Source organism: Macaca nemestrina, chromosome 8, assembly GCF_043159975.1.
Source record: "Macaca nemestrina isolate mMacNem1 chromosome 8, mMacNem.hap1, whole genome shotgun sequence".
Classification (NCBI taxonomy): Eukaryota; Metazoa; Chordata; class Mammalia; order Primates; family Cercopithecidae; genus Macaca; species Macaca nemestrina.
The window spans coordinates 6,459,740-6,484,941 of NC_092132.1; the positions used below are offsets into that span (position 1 = coordinate 6,459,740).

General features: G+C 47.0%; 1 protein-coding gene and 1 long non-coding RNA gene across 4 annotated transcripts in view; one reads left to right on the forward strand and one right to left on the reverse strand.

Moving 5' to 3' along the window:
* Positions 1–25,202, forward strand: part of LOC105488274 (collagen type XXII alpha 1 chain) — a 327,347-nt gene that overhangs the window by 9,639 nt on the left and 292,506 nt on the right. The window contains exons 1-3 of one of the 3 annotated variants that reach the window (XM_011752158.2): positions 4,173–4,287; positions 18,594–18,756; positions 23,013–23,579. In XM_011752158.2, the coding sequence (XP_011750460.2) occupies positions 18,666–18,756; positions 23,013–23,579 (658 nt within the window). In that variant the 5' untranslated portion in view covers positions 4,173–4,287; positions 18,594–18,665. Of the gene's footprint in view, positions 1–4,172; positions 4,288–16,422; positions 16,549–18,593; positions 18,757–23,012; positions 23,580–25,202 lie in introns of those variants that run through there. The other 2 variants (XM_071067774.1, XM_011752157.2) reach the window with 2 other exon arrangements.
* Positions 13,510–18,582, reverse strand: LOC139355738 (uncharacterized). Its single transcript, XR_011606683.1, has 3 exons — positions 18,305–18,582; positions 17,397–17,550; positions 13,510–13,608 (listed from the first exon to the last, which is right to left on the reverse strand). It is a non-coding gene; the product is annotated as an uncharacterized lncRNA (long non-coding RNA).

Here is a 25,202-nt window from a genome sequence, read left to right on the forward strand (position 1 = left end):
CCCCGTGTGAGCTCCGCGATGAGGTGGCAGTGTCTGCTGGGTCCTGCTAAGAGCAACAAGTGCCTGTCTGTGGTTTTGGAGTGGAAGAACTCCAGCTCAAATTCGCTTAAACTTAAAAAGCAGGAGTAGGGAAATATGTGTCTCATGCAATACAGTAGCTCTGGGCACGTCTGGACTTTGGACAAAGCTGGGTGCAGGGGCTCTAGGGACGCATCTCGTCTTGTTCTCAGCATCCAGTCTGCATCAAGATCCCCCACACACTGACACGTGGCCGTTGGCCCCCCAAACTCAGCAGCTCTGGCCGACGTACGCCTCTTTACCCAGAAACTCTAGCAGGGGGCCTGGGGATGCTTGGCTCTTGTCAAATTCCAGCGTTCAGGGGGATGTGGGGCCCAAGCCAGCTCATTCTGGTCCCCTGCTACCTCCTAGCTGAAAAAGCAGGGTGCACTTCCATGAACCCCATCAACTGATAGGAGAGAGGTTTTTACTGAAAGCAAAAGACTGGCTGTGCTTTCTGAAGGAGGGAGGCTTGGAAGACAAAAGCAATTGTGGGCCCAGGTAGAAAATAGTCACTGGTGTCAGGAGCCAAGCAGGGGCGCCAGGTGAAAATGGCCTCCAGATGCTGTTTCTGTTCTGCACAACAGGTTGAGGTGCCCGCTCTTCTCTCCAACTCTGCTTAAAGCCCATTAGACCTTTATGGGATGCAACATATGATTTAAAATGTATGAGCATGTTTGCGACATGTTACCCCAAGCATAAAACTCAAACCACAACACTGAAGGCCCCCCAGTCTGCCCTGAACTGTCCCTTTCCATGGTTATCTCTGTTTCCTTCAGGAAGCTGCTGGTGATCCTGGGGTTGAGTGGCCCAGAATGTGAATCCAGCCTCGTTCATTTAATAGCCACGTGACCTAGAGCAATGTCCTGGCCTCAGGGTTTCAGTCTGTGAAAGGGACAGTAACTCGCACATCAGGCTATGGTGGGGATCCCATGTGACTGAGTAGACACATGTCCCTGCTCCACATTTGCTGTGGGGTTGATGCTCAATAATTCATAAGTTAATTCCTGGATAAATCCATTCGTATGAGGATGGCTATAGACCTTGAGACAATTCGCAATAGGAAGGGAGCATTTTTCTTACTCACGTGTTAGGCCTGCCAGTCTGATCTATGGGTGATTAGTGGTATTAGGACTAAAGTAACCACCTTTGAACAACCAGGGGTGGATGACTATAAAAACTTCGTGTTTCTATGATCTCTGAGACCAACCATGTTTGGTCAAAGCCTCCTGTCCTGTGTCTTCACAAGCCTTGACCCCATCCCACAACTTCCTGTCCACTTTCAGGCATAACAGAGACCAGCCCAGTCAGTTCTAGTATAAAAGTGCAGGCCTTCATCACAGTGAAGTTCTCTGCCCTCCCATCATAGCCAATGCTAATGCTAAGCCATTGTCCTGAAGGACCTGGCTGGGGCCTTTTCTCTCTTCCTCTCTCTTTCTCTGGAGGGTTGGGGTAAGGATAAAGGGAAAGGAGAGGGGCAGTGGCCTCTGCTTTGATGGTCATGGTAGTAGCTCCTCTGGCCACATTTGCCACGAAAGCTTCATTGTGTTTCGGGCATCCACGTGGTGCCTCTCTCATGGAGCGCCTCACCTCTCCCAACTTGGGAGGTCTCATCCAGTGGGAACTCCCCCATGCCCCTTCCTCCCCTGCGCCTACAGCAACCTTCACAGTGTCTTACAGCTGGAGTCTCCTATTTGTGCAGTTATCTCTGCTGGGCACCAAACCAGTAACTCAAGCCTCACCTCCTCCTGTGGTGTCCATTTGACTCACGGGGAGCCCGCTCACCATATCTCAGGGAAGCAGGGGAGTGCAGATAGCCCCTCCTTCCCCAGCACAGCCCCTATCCCTATTGTCTTCTCCTTCATTCACATAGGTCCAAGCAAACATGTAGTCAGGCGACACCGGAGAGGTAAGTGCAAGCCAGCCCATGAAGGTCTGCAGTGAGCACTTGGACTTTATCCAAAGGTGACGAGGGATGCAGCAGGGTTTGTCCATGAGTCTAACGATCATATTTATGTGTTAGGCACCTCATTTGGGTCTTGCGAGGATGTGTAGGAAGTCCCAGTAAAGGCCAGGCATGGTGGCTCATGCCTGCAATCCCAGCACTTTGGGAGGCTGAGGCAGGCAGATTGCCTGAACCCAGGAATTCGAGACCAGCCTAGGCAACATGGTGAAACCCTGTCTCTACAAAAAATACAAAAATTAGCTGGGCATGGTGGTATGCACCTGTAGTCTCAGCTACATGGGAGGCTGAAGTGGGAGGATCACCTGAGCCTGGGAGGTAGAGGCTGCAGTGAGCTGTGATCACACCACTGCACTCCAGCCTGGGCAACAGGAGTGGGACACTCGCAAAAAAAAAAAAAAAAAAAAAAAATTCCCTCCCAGGCTAGGTACAGTGGCGCACACCTGTAATCCCAGCGCTTTGGGAGGTCGAGGTGGGTGGATCACCTGAGGTCAGGAGTTTGAGACCAGCCTGGCCAACATAGCGAAACCCTATCTCTAGTAAAAATACATAAATTAGCTGGGCTTGGTGGTAGGCACCAGTAATCCCAGCTATTCGGGAGGCTGAGGTATGAAAATCACCTGAACCCGAAAGGTGGAGATTGCAGTGACCTGAGATTGCGCCGCTGCACTCCTGCCTAGGGGATAGAGCCAGAGACTGTCTCAAAAAAAAAACAAAAACAAAAACAAAAAAACCCTGCCAGTAATGAGTGGATCTGAGGCTGGAGGCCACGTCCGAGGCTGTTGGTGGCAGGGATTCAACAACTGCTGGAGGCTTTTCACTCCTCACCCCATTCCCCTTTCCAAAACGCTCCATCCCATTAATCAGATCTCAGTTCAAGTGTCCCCAACTAAGATGAGTCTTTCCTTTTTTTTTTGGAAAGCAATGGTGCTTTTAATGAAACTTCTTTCAAATCTGTGAGCATGCTAGCTGTGAAGTAAATGCTTTTCCATAGGACGTATTTCCAAACAATGATCATGGTGTTATGGCTAATAAGATGCTGGACAGATGAGTAGCCAAAGAATATTATAAAATATTATAATATAATATTATAAAACAACAAAATCTCATCAATGATATATCGAGGAGTCTTTCCTTTTACAGAGCATAAAAAATGTCCTACGCAAGTCACCTTCTATCACATGACCCTGTTTTTTTGTGTTCAAATCAACTATTACTCTCTAAAACCATCTCCTTTATTTATTTGTTACTTTGTTTACTTTCTCCCTACTCTCTCTAGAAAGTAAGCTGGATGGAGGCAGGAACACTGCCACATCTGGTGATTAAGACAATGCCTGGTACACAGTCTGGGACTCAGCAAATCCTTGTTGAAGTAATTGATCAATGACTCTAAAGACCACAAAGCATAGTGAAGAAGTGGGCAATGGCTTTAGAATGAAAATGACCATTCAAGTCACTTGGAGCCCAGGTTTAAGACATCTTCATTGTCTCAAGAATAGACAGATATGCTTCTGTATCATTTACAGTTTCTAGCAGCTGGGAGAGAAACAGAAGTGGCATGCAGCCTCTTCTTAGGGAAGTGATAAAAATAAAAAATATGACTGATAATATTTTTGAATTCTGTAGCATAAAGAAGGAGGTCTGGAAAACATGTCTCACTTTTTCCATCTCCTCCTCCAATCATCTGAGTCCTTCTGTAAGTTGGCAGTGTAGGGCTGAAGCCAATTCCATTGAAATCATTGGGATGTCTGAGTGGACAGGCGGCAAGGACTGAATAGTTGCTGTTGCTCGTTAGAAGAACCAAACACTCCTGATGGCCAGAGCTCTTTTTTTTTTTTTTTTTTTTTATCTCTGCACATGCCAGTTACCTGATCAAGCACTGCCATTCTATAGAGTGACAGAGACCAAGCCTTCCGGTTAAATGAAAAGACACAGAATCTAGGATCATAATGGCCTGGGACTAAATCCCTATTCTACCCCTTCCAGGTGGTATAGTCTTCAGCACGTTTTTTCACTGCCCAGAACATGAGGTTATTCAGCTGTAATAACTGCTTTGCTAGCCTCTTGTGAACAAATAAAGCAATGCCATAGAAACAGCCAGTACAGTCCTGGCTGCTATTTATATCATCTGTGTCATCATACCTTTGCCATATCTGGTACCCTACAGTCGACTGGATCAGCTGCCATTTTTATTTATTTACTCGTTCAACAAATATTTATTGAGCAACAACTTTGTGCCAACGGTTAAGTGTCAGGGATCGTGATAGGTAAGACCACTTTGCTCATCAAGAAACTTATGACCCAGTGGCTCACGCTTATAATCCTAGCACTTTGGGAGGCTGAGGTAGGTGGATCACCTGAGGTCAGGAGTTCAAGACCAGCCTGGCCAACATGGTGAAACCCCATCTTTACTAAAAATACAACAATTAGCTGGACACAGTGGTGCATGCCTGTAATCCCAGCTACTCAGGAGGCTGAGGCAGGAGAACTGCTTGAACCCAAGAGGCAGAGGCTGCAGTGAACTGAGATTGCCCCACTGCACTCCAGCCTGGCCAATAGAGTGAGACTCCATCTCAAAAAAAATTATATATTATTTTATATAATAAAATATAAAAAGACGTATTAATGCACACAAGTTCAAAATACCAACCAGCATAATAACACGAGAATCTATTAACCAGACAGCACTGACTGAACCCTTGAGTGTATAGTGTCTCCCCATCCCTGGATTTTCTTGGCTAAACCAGATCTTCTTATTTTCTGCCTCATGTCCCCATTTAAAGGTCCTAGGATTTTCTCAACCTTTGTTATCCATAAACTGGCTCTGAGTGAATATACTCTCTGTATTCATGTCTGACATGGTGAAAGGTGGCAGGGCATGGTTTTGGCACTTATAGGACTTACATTGTGATTGGACAATACAATGGACAAAAATAAATGAAGGATAAAAAGAGGGAGGCTAGAAAAAGGAGAAAGGGGAGAATGAAGATGAGGGGGAAGAGGAAGAAGAGGAGAGAAAGCAGCAGGAGTGATGTTAGAATAAGGAGTAACATATGGGATTGATGTGAGCAGGTCACATTTCTTTTTTTTTTTTTTTGAGATGGAGTCTGGCTCTGTCGCCTAGGCTGGAGTGCAATGGCCCGATCTCCACACACTGCAAGCTACGCCTCCCGGGTTCACGCCATTCTCCTGCCTCAGCCTCCCGAGTAGCTGGGACTACCGGTGCCGCCACCACGCCCGGCTAAATTTTTGTATTTTTAGTAGAGACGGGGTTTCACCGTGTTGGCCAGGATGGTCTCGATCTCCTGACCTCGTGATCCGCCCGTCTCGGCCTCCCAAAGTGCTGGGATTACAGGCTTGAGCCACCGCGCCCGGCCCAGCAGTCACATTTCTAATACATCCTTGCATCTGCAGCATGTGACTGAAGCTGTACCTGTAGCTGGGTGAAGAAAGAAATGAGAAAAAATGGAAATAATCTGTGACTAAGTATTAGGTTTTTTTGTATTTTTGTTTTCTTAAAGATGATGCTGCTTCCTTGTAGGGAATCTAGTGTAGAGGGAAATAAGAGAGCAAGGAAGGAGACCAGTTAGGAGGTTGTTGCTGTGCTCCAGGCAAGAGAGAAAGGAGGCTGAGCCGGGCGCGGTGGCTCACGCCTGTAATCCCAGCACTTTGGGAGGCCGAGGCGGGCGGATCACAAGGTCAGGAGATCGAGACCATGGTGAAACCCCGTCTCTACTAAAAATAGAAAAAATTAGCCGGGCGCAGTGGCGGGCGCCTGTAGTCCCAGCTACTCGGGAGGCTGAGGCCGGAGAATGGCGTGAACCCGGGAGTCGGAGCTTGCAGTGAGCTGAGATCGCGCCACTGCACTCCAGCCTGGGCGACAGAGCGAGACTCCGTCTCAAAAAAAAAAAAAAAAGAAAGGAGGCTGGGTCTCCACCAGCATGAGTGGAGAAGGGGAGGTATTGGCAGACCTGAGGTGTACCGGGGTGGGGGAACTGACAGGGCTGTAGAACATATGTTCCATATGGGCAGTTAGCTGAGCAACGGGAACAAAGCTTGTCTTCAGGGGCCTCAGGGTAGCCTTTACTCTTAGGGACCCATTTCACTAAGTTGGTCTTTGCTTTCCCTTTATCCCTGAGGGATAGTTTTCCTGGATAGAAGATTGTGGGTTGACAGTTCTCTTTCAGCACTTGAAGAATGTTGTGCCATTTGCCCCTGGTTTCTTGGTTTCAAGTAAGAAATTGGCTGTCATTTGTGTTTCCACCATAGGCAATGTGTCATTTCTCTCTAGATTCTTTCAATATTTTTTACTTGTCTTTATTTGGTTGTCAGAAGTTTGATTATGATGTATTTGAGCATAAATTTCTTTGGGTTTATTCTGTTTGGGGATAAATAGGATCGACAACTTCTGGGATCTCAGCCAGTTTGAGAATTTATCATCCATTATTTCTTTGATGCTTTTGAGCTCCATACTCTTCTCTCCCTGGCTTGCTGTGATATGAAAGTTATGCACATTGTTATTGTTTATAGATTCCTGGGGCTCTGCTCATTTTTTTTTCCAGTCTGTTTTCTTGCCGTTGCTCAGATTGGGTAAATTCTATTGGTCCGTTGTTTCAGTTTGCTGATTTTTTTAGTCAGTTGTCTCATTTCCAGTCTAGTTTTAGGCCTCTGCTGTATGTTTTCTAAATGTTGTTATTGTAATTTTTTTTAGCTCTTAAATTACTCTTTGTGTCTGTTTTACATCTCCTATTTTTTTTGCTGAGAGTTTCTATTTTTTCATGTTTCAAGAGTGTTTGTTATGGTTTATTCAAGCATTTCTATGACTTATGCTTTAAAAATATTTGTGAGAAAATTTGGGTTATTTCAGCATTGGAATCAGTTGATTGAATTTTCTCATTCAAGCTGTAATTACCCTGGTTCTCAGTGTAATGAGTTACTTTCAGTTGTATCCTCAACACTGGCCATTATTCTGATAAACTCTGGATTCTATTTAATTTTATTGTTTAGTAAACAGTCACCTCATTTAGGTATAGTAAGATGGCCTAAGTGAGGATAGACGTTCAGCTCCTGGCTGGGCCTTGCTGATACCACCCCAGAAAAATACAGGTTTTTTTTAAGAGACAGGTTCTTGCTCTGTCACCCAGGCTAGAGTACAGTGGTGTGTTCATAGCTCACTGCAGCTTCAATTTCCCGGGTTCAAGCAGTCCTTTTGCCTCTACCTCCTGAGTAGCTGGGACTACAGGTGTGTACCACTACACCAAACTAACCAGGTTTTTTGTGTGTTTGTTTTTTAAGGTAAAAATACACCATACAATACTCTTTACCATAAAAGTCACAGGAAAATATTGGATCGGGGAAGAAAATTGAAGATACAGAAGTACTGTAGCATGCTCACTTACATTACAAAGTGTAGTAATTGAAAGTGAAGCTGACACTAAGGTCAGAGATGGGACATATGGGGCTCCTCTCCCTCCTCTGACTCACCTAAACACTGATACCACCGAAAGCTCTGTTTTCTACTCCTTCTGTACTTTTCCAGGAGTATCTCCAGCTCCAGTTTCTCTTCTGAGCCATAGACTCAAGTGTCCATCTGCCTTTGAGCTCTCCTTCTGACTGTTTTACAGGTACCTCCAATTTACCTCAGTATTTCCAGCCTGCACTCTTCACCCAGTCCCCTCACTGACTGGCTCCCTGATGCTCAAACTGGAAATCTGGGCTTGCTTCCAGATGTTCTTCTCCCTCAATCTCCTGCTCCCTGCCAGTCACCAGTGTCATAGAATCTGCAGCTGGACCACTTTGCCCATGGATATGTTATGGAAGGTTGTTGGGATTTCTGTTTGAATCGTTGCACTAGAACTCCTCATTGGTCTCTCTAGTCCATCCTTGTCAACAGAGTTTCCTAAATCACATTGGTATATGCCACTCGCATACATGTAAACATCCACTGGCTCCAGGGGCTATCCAAGCATGTCTGAACCTTTTCTCTGGGTCACTGCACAAGTCTCTAGGCTTTCTTATTAATGTTCTTTCCTTACACTTGAATGCCTTCCTCCCCATGAATTCCTACCTTCTGCTCCAGCCTGAACTTTCATTGTTTTCTGCATCTTTTCCTCCAAACCACTGTGCTCCTTGGCTCATTCTATGAGTAATAATAGATGGGAGGTGGGCTATTCCTGGTGAAGGCAGCCCTTGTCCTTTTGCCTGCTTCCCACTCATCTTTCCAGACTCAGCTCAGCATCACCTCCTCTAGGAAGCCTTCCCTGACCTCCCAGGCCCAGGATAGGTACTTGTCCACTCAGCTCCCATGACACCATGTCCACTGACCATATGGAAATATAAGCACTTACTTCCTTGTCTGTCTCCACCATTAGGCTGCAAGCTCCTTGGACAGTGTGTAATATAAAATGCCTACCATGCATTTAGGGCATGATTGAATTAGAGACTAAAACAATGAAATACACGGTACCCCTATACAGTCAACATCAACCGAGTTCTCTGAAATGCTCAGGTGAACGCATCTCCCCTTGATAGCCAATTACAGTAATGGAAACCTTTTACTTTATAAAAATTATCACATCCATTGTCTCATGTAATCTCTTTCACAGATCGCTGAAGTAGGGGATATTGTTCCCATTTTATAGTTGAGGAATCTAAGGATTGGAAAGTCATAAAAGTAGTGTGGCTTAAGCACCATCTATGTCCAGGTATATTTTAGGCTTTTTATATATAGTAACTCATTTAATTAACCCCCCCCCCAAAAAAAAAAAACCTGTGAGATGAGTATTTGAATCCCCACTTCATACATCAAAGAGTTGATGTCCAGAGTGGTTAAGCGAATTCCCCTAGTTTGCACAGCTAGTAAGCAGCATAATTGGAATTTGAACACAGGGATGCTGATTGAAAAGCTTAGTCATTATGCTAGCTGCCCCAAGAGTCGTCAGACACCTGTGACAGTGCCTGGTCTGGCATGTAGAAAGTACTCAGTCTGTATTTGTTGACTGAAGAGGACTTGCTCCAAGCTCCACAGAGTTGAGTTTCGAATCCAGGATGCACGCAAGCTTGGTTGGGCTCCCAGGAAGCCCTCTTAAGACAGAAGCCGCCTGATTCTATCTTCCCCTCTCTGATCAGCAAGTGCAGTTTGCATCACAGACAGCTCAGCAGGACTGTGCCAGTGGTTCCGAGCTGGGTCTGTGATAGAAGGACACAGTTCAGTGGTCTGGACACAGACGTACTATGCACTTATGTCCCAACCAGATTCCTGCCCAGAACATTGCCCATCACCCCAGCAACACATCAGCAGTGCCTCATTCCCCCAGCCCCCACCTCAATGGGTAGAGGCCAGACCCTCTGACTCAGACAGAGCTCGAACTCTGCCCAGGCTGCCCTAGCAATCTGCCGAATCTCATTCTCTCTCTAAATTGCTTTCTGCTCAGTGCTCTTCCTCCTCCCTCCTCTGGGTCTCTGAATGGGAATGCTGGTTACTATGGCAATAGGCTGGCTTGTGGAAGGAACTCAGCTCAGTAAATTAATTGCTGGACTTTTGGGAGACTAATGGCAGAGCTCTGCCTCCCAGGGACAGGGGTGTGGCCTACATCCTGCCAGCTTGGCAGCTAATCCCTGAAAACAGCTCAGGGCTGGGTGAGAGAGAGAAGATGGAATAATGGTACCCCATGTATGCTGAGGCTGCAACCTGAGATGGGCTGGGGCGTGTGGAGGGGATGAAGTTCCAGGAACCTCATGTTTGGTGAACACCTACTCTGTGCCAGGGCCTGTGCTGCAGGATTTGCAGAAATCATTTCCTGTAATCCTTACCATATCCCCTGATAGAGTAGAGATCATCCCTTTCTAATGGTTGAGGAAACAGTATAAGAAATGTTCATTCGTGCCACCAAGCGGCAAAGCTAGGATTCCATACCAGGGCTTCCTCACTCAGTAAACATTTTGTTATAAACACTCCATTTATTTCTGGGTAGAAAGCCGTTCTCTTTTCCACAATCTCTTCCAGAAGATAGAAGCAAAGGGAATACTTCCTAACTCATTCTATGAGACCGGCATGGCCCTAATACCAAAACCAAATGAGGACATTACAAGAAACTACAGACCAGTAACTCTCATGAACACGGGTGTAAAGATCCTCAACAAAATATTCGCAAATAAATCAAGCAACATAGGAAAATAATTATGCATCACAACCAAGTGGGATATGTCCCAGGTATGCAAGGCTGCTTCAATATCTGAAAAGCGATTAATGTTATTCATCACATCAACAGGATAAAGAAAGCCATGCTCTTCCCTCTCGGGGGTTAAGTGAAAGTTTCTTGTGCAGCACATTTTCCCTTTCTCTTTCAATGCTCTTGTCCTCTCCTTCTTGTGAACTGGGTGGTACATAGTTTGGTGTTTGACTATATCCTTTGCTTTTTTCTCTCATTGTTTCTGTACTTATGAAGTAAGTGTTGCTCCAGCCAGATTGCAAACATCCTGGGAGAAGCAATGCTGCTGAGTGACTTGAGTACGGACCTATGGTTAGATTGTTTGGGATTGAATCCTTCCCATGACTCCTAGATGTGGGAGTCACGGGAGGATTACTTAAGCCCAAGTTCTTCAGTTTCTTACTCTGTACAATGGGCCTAATTGTACCTACTGTTCAGATTAAATGAATTATTATTTATAAAGCCCTTAAAGTAGCTACTGTACTTATGAGCATATAATGTACGTTAATGGTTTAGTGCTGGAAAGAGCATGGGCTTTGGCGCCCTTCTGATCTGATGCCAAAACCAGCTGTCATTACTAGGGCTGTGTGCTTAAGGAAGTTGTCTATCCTTCCTGAACCCAGGTTCCTCACTGGTAAAGGGGGTGATGAGTACTAATTTGCAAGTCTGCTGTGATTACTCTATTTCTAGAACATTTTCGTCACCCGAGACAGGACATCTGTCAACCATTAAGCAATAAGATGAGATATCTTTCTTCTTATTTAGGTCTTTAACTTTTGTCACTAGTGTTTCATAGTTTTCAGTGTACATGTCATTGTTGATTACATTTATTCCTAACATTTTATCCTTTATCATGCTATCATAAATGAAATCATTTTCCTCGTTTTATTTTTGCATTGTTCATTACTGGTATACAGAAACACAACAAACCTTTTTTTTGTTGTTGTTTAGATGGAGTCTCACTCTCTCGCCAGGCTGGAGTACAGTGGCACGATCTCAGCTCACTGCAACCTCCGCCTCCAGGGTTCAAGCAATTATTCTGCCTCAGCCTCCTGAGTAGCTGGGACTACAGGCTCATGCTGCCACACCCGGCTAGTTTGTTTTTGTTTTTGTTTTTGTTTTTTTGTATTTTCTTAGAGACGAGGTTTCACCATTTTGCCCATGCTGGTCTCGAACTCCTGAGCTCAGGCAATCCGCCATCTTGGCCTCCCGAAGTTTTAGGATTACAGGCCTGAGCCACTGCGCCCAGCCTGCACCAAACTTTTGAGTGCTGGTTTTGTATCTCATACTTTGTTGAATTTGTTTATTGGTTCTACCAGTTTTGGGGGGATTATTTGGGTTTTTGCACATATACGATCATGCCACCTGTAGCTGGACATGGTGATATGTGCCTGTAGTCACAGCTACTTGGGAGGCTGAGGCAGAAGGATTGCTTAAGCCCAGGAGTTTGAGGCTGCAGTGGGCTATCATTGTGCCACTGAACTGTAGCCTGTGTAACAGAGTGAAACCCCATCCCTAAAAAAAAGATAATGCCATCTGCAAATAGAGATAATTTTACCTCTTCCTTTCCAAGTTGAATGCCTTTTATTTCCTTTTCTTGCTAGTTGCTCTGGCCAGAACTTCCAGTAGCATGTTGAGTAGATATGGCAAAGAAGCATCCTTGTTTTGTTCTTGGAAAAAATTTCAGTCTTTCACCATTGAGGATGATGTTAGCTGTTTTTCATAGATGGCCTTTATTATGTTAAGGAAGTTTTTTTATGGTCTTAGTTTATTTATTTATTTTTTATCATGAAAGGATGCTGGATTTTGTCAAATGCTTTTTCTGCATCAATTGGGTTCACTGTGTGGTATGTTACATTGATTGATTTTTGTATGTTGAACCACTCCTGCATTCCTGAGATAAATCTCACTTGGTCATGGTGTCTGTTACTTTTCATATGCTGCCCAAATTTGATTTGCATTTCTTTTGGTAAATATTTTTGCATCTATGTTTATAAAGGATATTGGTCTTTAGTTCTCTCTATTCTTGAGTATTTAGAAAGATATATGACAAAGATTTCTCTAAAAACTTGGAGATTACAACATTGATAAAGCCCGGTTTCTGCAATGAGGGAAATTATCAAATTTCTAGAACCCGGGAAAATACTGAACAATGATGGATGATCCATTTTATTCCCCACCGTCACCAGCCACCATCTTTCTTATTTCATAAGACAACAGTGGCTCAGTAGTTGCAGCTAATATTTGGATTTGTTGTATCCATTGAGTTCAGGGAGAGAGTGTGGGTTTAGTGCCCAGAAGAGGCCTAAGTTTCAGCCCCAGTCCCTTCTTCCATCAACTGAGTGACCTGGGGAGAGACACATACCTTCTCTCCACCTCAGTGTCCTCCTTTACCCAGTGGAAATGATGATGCCTGCCCTGAAGGGCCACATGAGCTCATGCATTAACCAGATACTGCCTAGCACATGGTGGATAATAAGTAATAATCAGTTACTTTCATAGTTCCTTGAAGATGTCTATGTTCTTCTAATGAATGACTTCTAGCTACCCCAATGTAATAATGATACTATAACAGCATCAGATGCTGGCCGTTCATCATTCATTCTCAATCTAATGCTTATTTAGGTGACCACTACATGCTAGGAGCTGTTCTAGGTGCTGGGCAATAGAATGGACAAGTCCAACAAGTCCTTGTCTCCATACAGCTGTGAAGCACAACAGGCTGGGTGATCAGCTCTGACTTGCTAAGATTCTGTGCCTCTCCCCGGACCATCTGACTCCTGACCTTGGAACTCTGACTGCCCTTATGTGTTCCATTTTTGGACAGTGCCTTTCTTCCTGTTCCTGTAGCTGCCTCCTGCTGCTCTCTGAGTATTGTCATTCAGACTATTATACCCTGTGCTCTCACAAGTGGCCTGTAGTGCCCTGGTAAGATGAGTGTACTTTGTCCTGAAGGTGGTAGGAACCAGATTATACCTCTCCTGAGAGCAACCCGCATACCTGTTGTGCATGGGGGAGGTTCCCTAAGTATCACGCTCTGGCCCCCTCTGGGGCCTAGCAGATGCCATTCCTTCTGCCTGAAATTATCACCTACTTTTTGTCTGGCTGAGTCCTGCTCAGCCTTCCAAACTCGCTTTGGAAGGAAGTTGGGAAGCCTGAACATCCCCTAAAATAGTCAGGTGATGGACATCCCCGCCTCTCTGCCTTCCCCCACAACCCCTTGGGCTTCCTTCTACCAGCATTAACTTGATCCTCCCTCCCCCAGTGTGTGTCTTACCTGTGTCACAGGGTCATTGAGAACCTGTGCAGGGTAGGCTCAGTGTCATTTATCTGCCTATCCTCAGCACCTGGCACAGGAGGGCAACTCGTGAATATTTCCTAAATGAAGAAATCAATAGTGAAATGTATATTGTTTTCCCTATCCAGGACATTGGCTTTAACAATGAAAAATACCTTTAGAAATGTACAGCCACATGAAAATAAAATATACAGAAGGGAAAATACACTTAGCTAAGAAGGCTCATGGAACAAAGAAATGCATAGGAAACAAGCAACAATGCCCCTTCTGTTGAGTTACCAAAGATGGAAGGAGTGATAATACTCAATGCTCCCAAGTAGGTGGTGAGAGGGGCACCCACACACTCACACATTGCTGGAGGCGGTGGACATTGGTACAACCTTTTTGGAAAGCAATTTGGCGATACGAGTCAGGATTCTTGCAAAACCCTTATGACCCCCTAAGTGTTTTACTACAAATTTACCCTTAGAAAATAATTACACATGGCTAAGACTTAGGTGCACAGATGTCCTCTGTAGCATATTCAATAAGTAAAATGGCCTACTAAATGTCCCAAAGTAGAAATTGCAATTAAAGCAATAGTGCTAGTGCCACAGGTATAGTTCTAGGTAGCCAATAATGGTGACATTTTAAAGGCATTTTTAATAGGCCAGACATTGCTCAAGTTACAATCTTAAGAGAGATTGGCTGGGCGTGGTGGCTTACGCCTGTAATCCCAGCACTTTGGGAAGCCAAGGTGGGTGGATCACGAGGTGAGGACTTCAAGACCAGCCTGGCCAACATGGGTAAGCCCCATCTCGACTGAAAATACAAAAATTAGACAGGCGTGGTGGCGGGCACCTGTAATCCCAGCTACTCGGGAGACTGAGGCAGAGAATTGCTTGAACCTGGGAGGCAGAGGTTGCAGTGAGCTGGTATGGCACCACTGCACTCCAGCCTGGGTGACAGAGTAAGACTCCATCTAAAAAAAAAGAGAGACCAGAGTCTGGGAAGGATAGTGAGGGGGTGGGGAGAGGTGGGGACAGTTAACAGGTAAAAAAATAGAATGAATAAGACCTACTATTTGATAACATAATAGGGTGACTATAGTCAATAATAATTGTACATTTTAAAATAACTTAAAGATTGTAGTTGGATTGCTTGTAACTCGAAGGATAAGTGCTTGAGGGGATGGATACCCCCTTCCCCAAGATGTGGCTATTTCACATTGCAAGCCTCTATCAAAACATCTCATGTACCCCATAAATATATACACCCACTATGTACCCACAACAATTTAAAAAAGTAATATATATATATACACACACACACACACACAAGAGAGAAAACATCCCCAGCATGGAAAGGGGATGGAGAACAGCCTGTGACCTGAGGTCAAATCCCAGCACGACCACTCACAGCTGAGACTTTAATCCCCCCAAGCTGTACTTTTTTCATGAGATATTGGTACCTAGCTCGTAGCATGAATGTGAGGCTCCAATAAGACAATATGTGGACAAAAACTGCTTAGCCCATTTCTTGAAGCAGACTCTTAATACTCTTTTCTATTAGTAATAGTCACCAAAATAATCTTTTACTGTTGACAAAATCAAAAAAAAGAGATCAGGTTTGGGTGCTAGTAAGTCCTAGGCAGAATAGAGACAGGAAATGTGCTTGGATGAGTCTATGCTCAGAAACTGCCAATAGTCCAGATTCTCTGAGTTTAGTATTTCCCTAAGGTAGCTGAGTCATCAGCCTCCCCTTCTTTCTTTCGTTTTTTTCTCTCCCTTCCTCCTTTACCTCTTCTCTTCCCTTCTCTCTTCCTTCCCTTCAGATATGAACATTAACTGAGCACCAATTCTGTGCTGGGCTTTGCGCCGGCCACCAGTACTACAGAAACCAGTAAGACACAGTCACTGCTTTCAAAGACCCTCCTCACTAGGCCACAGGGGAGCCAGGCCCTGGGCAGATGATCACAGCCTGGCATGGCACAGGCTGTGCCTGGGACCCCTGCCAGATCCCATGGGAACAAATACATGTTTAACCCTCAAGTGAGAACTATGACTGGATGCATCCATCCACTCATTCATCAGGGAGGTGGCAAAGGACCAGAGGGGAGAAAGTGATATGGGGAATAATTTCTCCAGATGTAAGCATCCAGATATCAGCCCCAAAGCCTGCAGAGAGTACCAGGAGATGTGGGAAAAAAGATGGAAGTCTGTGGGCAAAATTTGGAGGATAGATATAACCTGAATGGGTTGTTGGAAAACAAAGGTTCCATACAAAATTTTTGAGGCATTTGATATAAGCCCAGCACAGGGCCATAAATCTGTTTGGTGAGATGCATCTAAAAATGCTGTACTAACAGCTGTGTGAGACCGGGCATGGTGGCTTATGCCTGTAATGCCAGTACTTTGGGAGGCCGAGGCAGGCAGATCACCTGAGGTTGGGAGTTCGAAACCAGCCTTACCAACATGGAGCAACGCCATCTCTATTAAAAATACAAAATTAGCCAGGTGTGGTGGCCACACGCCTGTAATCCCAGCTACTCAGGAGGCTGAGGCAGGAGAATTGCTTGAACCCAGGAGGTGGAGGTTGCGGTGAGCCTCCAGCCTGGGCAACAAGAGTAAAACTCCATAAAAAAAAAAAAAAAAAAAAAAAAAAAGCTGTGTGATACATTAGCATTTGGTGAATATAGTGGGTAGGAGGGATTTGAGGCAGGGGAGTATCTCTAGACTTAACCCTCCAGGGGCTAAGGGGTTGCAGGTGCAGCTGAGACACTTAGACTTGATGTAGAATGGGGGTCTGGCTTTCCTTGGAGTAATGCATCTGCTACTTATAGGGTGTCCAGTGCCTGCTCCACCACTTCCAGGAGTGTGACCTTGGGCAAGTTATGTGACCTGGCTGAGATCAGGTGTACCATGCAGAATGGGAATGACCACAGCCACTCCATAGGGAGTTGGAAGAACTGATTGAGCATCTGGAGGTCAAGTGGAGTGGGGGCATTACAGGATGGAGAAGCAGCCTGGATAGAGTGCAGGGTGAGAGCATGTTTGTGTCCTTGGAGCCACAAATAATTCCTAGTGGCGGCATGTGACTCTGAGCTGCAGTGGACATGCCAGTTCATAGGATGTCATTTCATGGTTCTCTGCAGAATTATCTGCACAATTATCTGCACAAATATTTGTGTCCTTGGAGCCACAAATAATTCATCTGCTGCTCCTGCAGCAGATGAAGCCCGGTGGCTCATGATTTCAAATATGCATTCAGCTAGCTTATCCTGTGTGTGCGTGTGTGTGTGTGCGTGTGTGTGTGTGCATGCACATATGCACATGGGTGTATTTCAGGGGGATAATCCCAGAAATTGATTTACCTATGCTTGTCATCAGGCACAGCCCTGTTGATATTTTCTTCACAGTTAATCCAGGTCTTTGGAGGTTCCCTTTTGATTCATTTTAACATTTTAGATTGTCACTGATGAAGAGTGGAAATGTCAACATAATTCAGAGAAAGATCAGCAATAGAAACATACGTACAGACACCCACGAGCTCACTCCCCTGCCACATGTTTTTTATGTTTCGATAAGCCCTCCTAGCCCTGGTCCAGGGTGCTGGTGGTGGCACGTGACTCCGGGCTGCAGCGGACATGCCAGTTCATAAGATGTTATTTCATGATTCTCTGCAGTCTTCCCTCTGGTCATTGTAAATACTGGCATCAGCTTGGTATTTTACGAAGGGTAAATGAGTTTGCTCCTGACGTACTCCCTTGCCACCATCTTAATATTTTTCTGTTTATTAGAATCTTTTAAAAACTATTCACCAATTATTTGAAGCGGAATAACCCTTATGAGGATGGTTTGCCCAACTGCCTTTGAGATAACTTCCTTACCATTGCAAACACTGAGGTTCAGGAATCCTTTGAAGAATTCTTCATTAGTTCTTTCCTTCATAGGTACTTACTGACCATGTGTAAATGCTCTAATCTTCCATGCCCAGTGAAGTTGGCCTGGCCTCAGCCTCTAGGGATCAAGCCGTCGAAAGGGCTGACAATGAAGCAAATGGAGAATTAGAGTCACAGTCACCTGCTGAGGAGCTCAGGGTTCACTTGCAGGCAGCTGAGCAGTGACCCCCTCAATCCATAGGGAAGTGAGGGGTCTGGGAAAAATTTTCCAGAAGGGGAGCATCTGAGCTGAGCATTGCCAGAGGCTCCCAGGGTAGGTGTGAGGATTTTAGTAGAGGGAAGCCCTCCCACGGGGGCAAAGGGAGGTGTGGTGCACCTGGAACCTGCAGGAAATGGCTAGAAAGTTCATGGCTACCAAGTGCGGCATGAGGGAGTGAGGCAAGGTGAGAGGCCAGGCTGGATGGGGTGGGTGGAACATGGCAGGCCCCTGTGCCGTATTCAGATGAGGACAGTGATACTGAACGATTTTAAGTGGCATATTAGTCCATTTTCACGCTGCTAGAAAGAACTGCCCAAGACTGGTTAATTTATAAAGGAAAGAGGTTTCATTGACTCATTGTTCTGCATGGCTGGGGAGGCCCCAGGAAACTTACAGTTATGGAGGAAGGGGCAGCAGGTGCTTCTTATGTGGTGGCAGGCAGGGGAGCGAATATGTGAGAGAGCAGAAAAAACTACCATTTATAAAACCAGCAAATCTCCTGAGAACTCACTCAATATCACAAGAACAGCATGGCGGAAACTGCCCCCATGATCCAGTCACCTCCTATCATGTCCCTCCCTCGACATGTGGGGATTTCAGAGAGGGAGACATGGGTGGCAACACAGCCAAGCCATACCAGGCAAGATGTGGTGTGGAGTCCTCAGGCACAAGGCCCTCTCCTACTCCCTTCTGCAAGCCCATCTGCTAATTGGATGGCTGGGGGGACCCAGGCATACATCCATGAAGGGAGGTCACACTTGGCTCTGCTCTGGAAGGTTACACATTGGCTGCCTGGAGTTGAATCCGGGAGGGAAAATGGGTTGGAAGGCTGGGTGTGGGGGAATCCCCCTGGGCGGGGCCCAGAGTTTGCCTCTCACAGACTTTCAGCTTGAGAGCCTCCTCTAAGGGTGTCTTTCTCCACACAGGCCATGCTGCAGTAGACCCTCACAGCGTCTCTTCCTGGCCAAGAGAAGCCTGTCCCCAAGAACAGGAGAGCCATGGTCGGCCTCCGAGGGAACGCTGTGGCTGGCCTCCTCTGGATGCTGCTGCTGTGGAGTGGGGGCGGCGGCTGCCAGGCTCAGCGGGCAGGTGGGGCCACCATGGGCTGTGCCATGCTGTGCTGGGGACAGAGCAGACAGCATGTGTCTGTGAGCATGGGCTGTGGCGTGTGCATGCAAGTGAGCTCACAACTGACTCTGTGAGAGAGAGGGAGAGTCTGGAATCCAAGTGTGAGTCAGCTGCCCTCCAACCTAGGGACAAAAAGTCACCAGCTGCTCAGCAAGGGCCTGTATGTGTCTGACAGTGTGTGTATGAGTGTGTGAGGAAGTGTGAGTGTGAGGGCGAGTGTGTGAGGGAGTGTGAAGGAATGTGGGGGAGTGTGAGTGTGTGGGACTTTGAAGTGTGTGAGGGAGAGAGAGAATGTGAGTTTGAGGAAGAGTGTGGGGGAGTGTGGGGGAGTGTGTGTGAGTTTGACAAAGTGTGTGGGGGTGTGTGGGAGTGTGAGCTTGAGGGAGTGTGTGGGGGAGTGTGAGAGTGTGTGTGAGTTTGAGGGAGTGTGTGAATATGTGTGGTGATGTCAGTATGCATGTGAGCGTGAATGTGAGGGGATGGGTGTGTGTTCGTGTGAGAGGAGGAGAGAGCGTGACAGAGAGAGGGAATGAGTTGCTTTAACACGTCTTAATCAGTCACATCCTGGGTTGGGAGCCTGTCTCTACCAAGTGTGTGCAGGTTTGGAGCTCGGGGAGGAGGCCCGGGTGAGGACCTGGCTGTGTTGTCCTGTGGAGGTTCTGGGACACACTCTGGGGGACATGTACACACTGGAGCCCACTTAGCAAAGGCATCCAGGACGGTGAGAAAAGTGTGTTTATGTAGTAGACCCGGTAATTGGGGAAGTTGACTGGAGATGAGAAGGCCCGGGGCGGGAGGGGAGAGACATGGCAACATGGTTTTGCTAACCTGTGTGAGGGCCCCTGCCCTGGGGGAAGGCACGGGTCAGTGCTTAGTTGTGAAGGAGGGATCAGGGTCCACAACCTCGGCATGGAGCCTGCACACTAGGGTCCTCAATAAGCAGACAGGTGCGGTGTTTTGTGTACTGCCCACAAGGCGGCCAGGGAGACTGCCTGTCATTAGATCCAGGAAGCAAAACGCTGGGCCCATCTTACAGAAAGTGATATTCTAAGGCTTTTCTCCCTGGACTTAAAAAAGAAAGGTTGACATTATTTCTTTATTGAATTTACAGAGTCGTCTCATGCTTTTTTTTTTTTTTTTTTTCCTGAGCCTCTCAAAGCCTGGCTAGCTGTAAGGGCAGTACTAACTGTAGACGTCCTGTTTTACATGCAGGGAACATGAGATTTCTGCGCCCATCTAGCCAACCCCAAATGCACAGCCAATGCACAGGATTATCATTCATATTTAAAAGCAAAAAGATCCTAGGGTGGTCTCCTCTGTGCCCTCATTTCAGAGTGGAAAATGGTGGGCCCAAGGAAAGCACTCACCTGCCAGCAGTGGCATAGCCCCTGCCTTAGCAGAGTCAAGGCCAGAAGCCAGGGCACCCGCCCCAGTTCAGATCTCTTCTCTCCACATCGCACTCCAGCCTCACCGGCACAAAATCCCGCCTGTTCCCTGGCCTCTGGGAGAAAATATGCCCTGAGCTCAAAAGGGCCCCTTGGGGTGGCCTCCTGAACAAATGAAACTTCTGTAGCCTTCAAACAAATTTGCTCTAGGATTAAAGCCTGCAGGCCAGGGTCTGCCTGGCCCTCAGCAGCAATTATCCTGAACAGCCTGGGACATTATTGTCGCAAGCACAAAAGAATGACCTTTTGTGTCAAGGAGAAAAACTCCCCAGGAATCATCTCCAAGTCTGCACATCTGGTCAAACACACTCCAGAGTTCTAATCCTGTTAGGGATCAGTCCTGCTAAGGCTGGGATATAACTCAGTGCCTGACATGCAGATTGTCACTTGGATTTTTAAAACTGGAGGGAAAGGTAGGTGTGGAACATTCAAGGGTGGCATTGGCTCAGACCACATAGGGAAGCATTTGTGGGAGTATGTGTGTAAATACGTATAGCTTTATCGTTTTTCTGTTTTTTGAACTTTATTGCTTGCAAATATAAAAGCAAAAAATACAAAAAATAAAATTCACTCATAGCTCTGCTTGCCAGAGGTAAGCAAGTATTTCCTTCTCAGGTTCTGTCATGCATACATGCATATACAATCGTGCGTGCACACACACACGCGTAGGTTTTCTTTCCAGAAATTCTATGTTATACATATCATTTTATAAAGAACTTTTCACACCCAGTGCTATATTGGAAAAGTGTATCCATGCTGGTAAATAGGGATTCTTCTGCAGCCGTCACTGTCATGGCTGCCTAGCAATGAATACGTCATAATTTTTCTTTAAGTAATTTCTTTAATTCCACATAAGTGATTGTGTCATTATCTCCAGCATTTTTTTTTTTTTTTGCCATGCTGCTGTGAATTTCTTTATACATCTTTTTTTTTTTCCATTTATCTGATTGTTTTCTTGGGATAGATCACTAACTTTGGAATTGGTGGATAAAAAGATACCCTCCTTTATGAGGTTTCAAAGCCCCTGAGAAAGGGTGTGACAAATCCACGGTCACTTGCTGAGCAGGCAGGTGCATTCTCCTCCAACTCTCATGCACCCAGGCCACTACCAGACCATTTTACCTTTTCCAATCTGGTATTTCAACAAAGTGGTTTTTTGTTTTGTTTTGTTCAGTTTTGTTTTGATAGCCAAATGTTTGTGCCTGGTGTTCCCAGAGGCCTGGTCAGCTGCTTCTGTTGGGATGGCCAAACCCCACCTTCTGGAAGAGTCAGACTAGGGCTTCTTTTTTTTCTTTTTTTTTTTTTTTTTTTGAGACGGAGTCTCACGCTGTTGCCCAGGCTGGAGTGCAGTGGCGCGATCTCGGCTCACTGCAAGCTCCGCCTCCTGGGTTTTCTTTTTTTTTTTGAGACAGGGTCTCACTCTGTCACCCAGGCTGGAGGGCAGTGATATGATATTGGCTCACTGCAACCTCCACCTCCCGGCTCAAAGGATTCTTGTGCCTCAGTCTCCTGAGTAGCTGGGATTACAGTCATTAGCCACCATGCCTGGCTAATTTCTGTATTTTTAGTAGAGATGGGGTTTTGCCATGTTAGCCAGGCTGGTCTCAAACTCCTGGCCTCAAGTGATCTGCCCACCTTGACCTCCCAAATTGCTAGAATTATAGGTGTGAGCCACTGCGCCCGGCCTTAAGACCAGGGCTTCTTGATAGTTTCTTGTATATTTGTGCAGCGTTCTAGAGATTGGAAAACACTTCCCCTTGTATTATCTGATTTTAAAGGGCTGAGTCGTTAAATATCTAGTGGGAGAGTGCTGGCTAAATCAATTATGTTCATCCCTGCAGAGGACTCTGTGCAGCCATGGAAACCGGCATGATCAAACTAGAAATGGATTTCTACCTTATAACTAAATGCAGGGAGAACAGCATAAGTATCAGTGTGTCTGGTACAGTCCCATTCCTATTAATAATTATATGGAAATAAAAAATAATCAAGTATATATACCATGCTTTAATAGTGGTTATCTCCGTGTAAATGGGAATACGGGCATTTAAAACATCTAAACATCTTTTTTTTTTTTTTTTTTTTTGAGACAGAGTCTTGCTCTGTCGCCCAGGCTGGAGTGCAATGGTGCAATCTCGGCTCACTGCAAGCTCCGCCTCCTGGGTTCACGCCATTCTCCTGCCTCAGCCTCCCTAGTAGCTGGGACTACAGGCACCCGCCCCCACGCCCGGCTGATTTTTTGTATTTTTTAGTAGAGACGGGGTTTCACCGTGTTAGCCAGGATGGTCTCGATCTCCTGACCTCGTGATCCGCCCGCCTCGGCCTCCCAAAGTGCTGGGATTACAGGCATGAGCCACCGCACCTGGCCATCTAAACATCTTTTGATTGCATTTTCTGACTTCTCGGAAATGGGCATGCATTATTTGTGGTAGGTTGAAAAATAATGAAAAAATGGAGTTACCTTTTAAACAAAATAAAAGTGAAGAGATTGAGGCATAGTGCTGTGTGGTGGCTATTAATCATTTTAATGTGATGCTACCTATTATCAGTTGAGCCTCACAGTAGTCTTGGGGAAAACTCATCATTATTGCCAACTGAAAGTTTGGGAACTGAGGCTCAGGCCCTTCAGGCAGCCCAGGGCCCCTGGGTCATGAGAAACAGGGCAGGCAGGCATTTGAGCAGGTGTGTGTGACCCCAGTGACCTTTATGCCCCAGGACAGTGCCCTTTCCATGCCCATTTGCCCTATGCCACCCCTTCTCTCATCCCTGCAGGTTGCAAAAGTGTCCACTACGATCTGGTCTTCCTCCTGGACACCTCCTCCAGCGTGGGCAAGGAGGACTTTGAGAAGGTCCGGCAGTGGGTGGCCAACCTGGTGGATACCTTCGAGGTGGGCCCCGACCGCACCCGTGTGGGGGTCGTGCGCTACAGTGACCGGCCCACCACAGCCTTCGAGTTGGGCCTCTTCGGCTCGCGGGAGGAGGTCAAGGCAGCCGCCCGGCGCCTCGCCTACCATGGGGGCAACACTAACACGGGTGACGCGCTGCGCTACATCACGGCCCTCAGCTTCTCCCCACGCGCCGGAGGCCGCCCCGGGGACCGCGCCTACAAGCAAGTGGCCATCCTGCTCACCGACGGCCGCAGCCAGGACCTGGTGCTGGACGCCGCTGCGGCCGCCCACCGCGCTGGCATCCGCATCTTCGCCGTGGGCGTGGGCAAGGCACTCAAGGAGGAGCTGGAGGAGATCGCTTCAGAGCCCAAGTCCGCCCACGTCTTCCACGTGTCCGACTTCAACGCCATCGACAAGATCCGGGGCAAACTGCGGCGCCGTCTGTGTGAAAGTGAGTGCGCCCGGGCCCCACGCGGCCCCTGCCAAGAGTGACGCCACCTGCTGAGCCCACGGGAGGGGTCCTTGGGCAGATAGGGACCCTGCGGCCGGCTCCAGGAAGGCAGGGGAAGTAGCAGGTGCAGAGGCGGAGGGAACCCACGTTCTTGGGTTTGGCCACACAGGGAACTTAGTAGCACGTGCACCCCCTGGACATCCCTGTTGTCAGGAAGATGCGATGTCTTCTTCCATCCAGAGGCAGAGGTCGCCAGGGGAGGCAAGAAGGGGTTTGGAATGAAAGAGAGCTGGGTTCTAACCACCCTGCCACCTGGGAGATACTTGGTGTCTCATCTTTACCTCTGATATGGGAACATCCTCTACTTACTGCTCGGAGCTGTGAAAGCTAGAAAGTGTGCATGCAAAGTCTGGCCTAAAGCACTGGGCATATAGCAGGGTCTCCCAAGGGGCTGTGATAAGGGATCATGCAAGAAAATGGGCACATACAGGCTCCGTCAGCTGTTCCCAGCAGCCCAGAGTCAGTCATTTAGACACAATCAGGAGCTGCTTATCCCAGAGGCCAAGTGCTGTTGACCGGGTGCCCTCTGAGATAACCCAAGGCCTCTAGCTTATTTGTCTGGAATCTGTTGATTGTGGCTGGCGGTAGGGGGAGGGGAGGCAGAGAGCTGATGGTCCCCAGGGCTCTGACCTGGAAGCCTGACCTCCAGGATTTAGTGGGGGTCATTCTGAGGACAGCCCCCTCCCCAGGACAGGAAGGGTGAAGTGGGTCTCTCATGTTCTACACTGTCTCCAGCTTCTGCCTCTTCTTATTGCATTGGGGTGACATTTGTCCTTCTTGGGTCACAGTGGGTGCTGAGTAACCTTCTCCTCCAGACCTAGCAGGAGCTGTGCTTTGAAGCTGGTCAGGTGGAGTGTGGAGCCTCAGCCTCTGTCTTTCTGATTACTGCAGGGGACTGAACAACCCCTGACTGGGAAGCCGTAGGTTATACGTTGGCCAGGGGCAGGGAAAGCCTTGGGGGGCTGGGGCAGCATGGAAGGTGCTGGCAGCTGGGTGTGACTCAGCAGGGGAGGCAGGGGCCTGATCCTGAGGCTGTGCCTGGCTTGCAGCCCCGTGAGAACACAGCTAAACCATTTCTGAAACTGGGGTGGCTCTAGGCTGCTGTACCACAGTATGACCCTTTTCTCTGTGTTGGCTCTTTTAATCTCCACTTATTTCTTCAACAGATACTTATCAGATGCTTATCTACTTTTTTGTGTGACCTTGTGCTGATTTTTGGGGCTACAGAAAAAGATAAGACACAGCACCCATTCTCAGGGTGCTCATAGTCTAGAAAGCAGGAAAGACACATAGAAGGGAATATGGTACTGTGCAGGTAAACTTGAATAAAGGCACAGGCAGCCAGGTCCATGTGTGACTATGGTATGTGTGGGGATACGGAGAATGAGGGAGGGCTCCCTGGACGAAGTGGTGCTTAGGTTATTTAGAGCAGGAGCATGAACTGCATGGGATTGAGAAGGATGAGATGGAGTGGGATTAAGGGATGCCATGACATGGTTGGTGAACCATGATGGGCCCATGCAGCTGGGGAAAAGGAGGGGATTAGGGCTGCTGGGTGTTGCC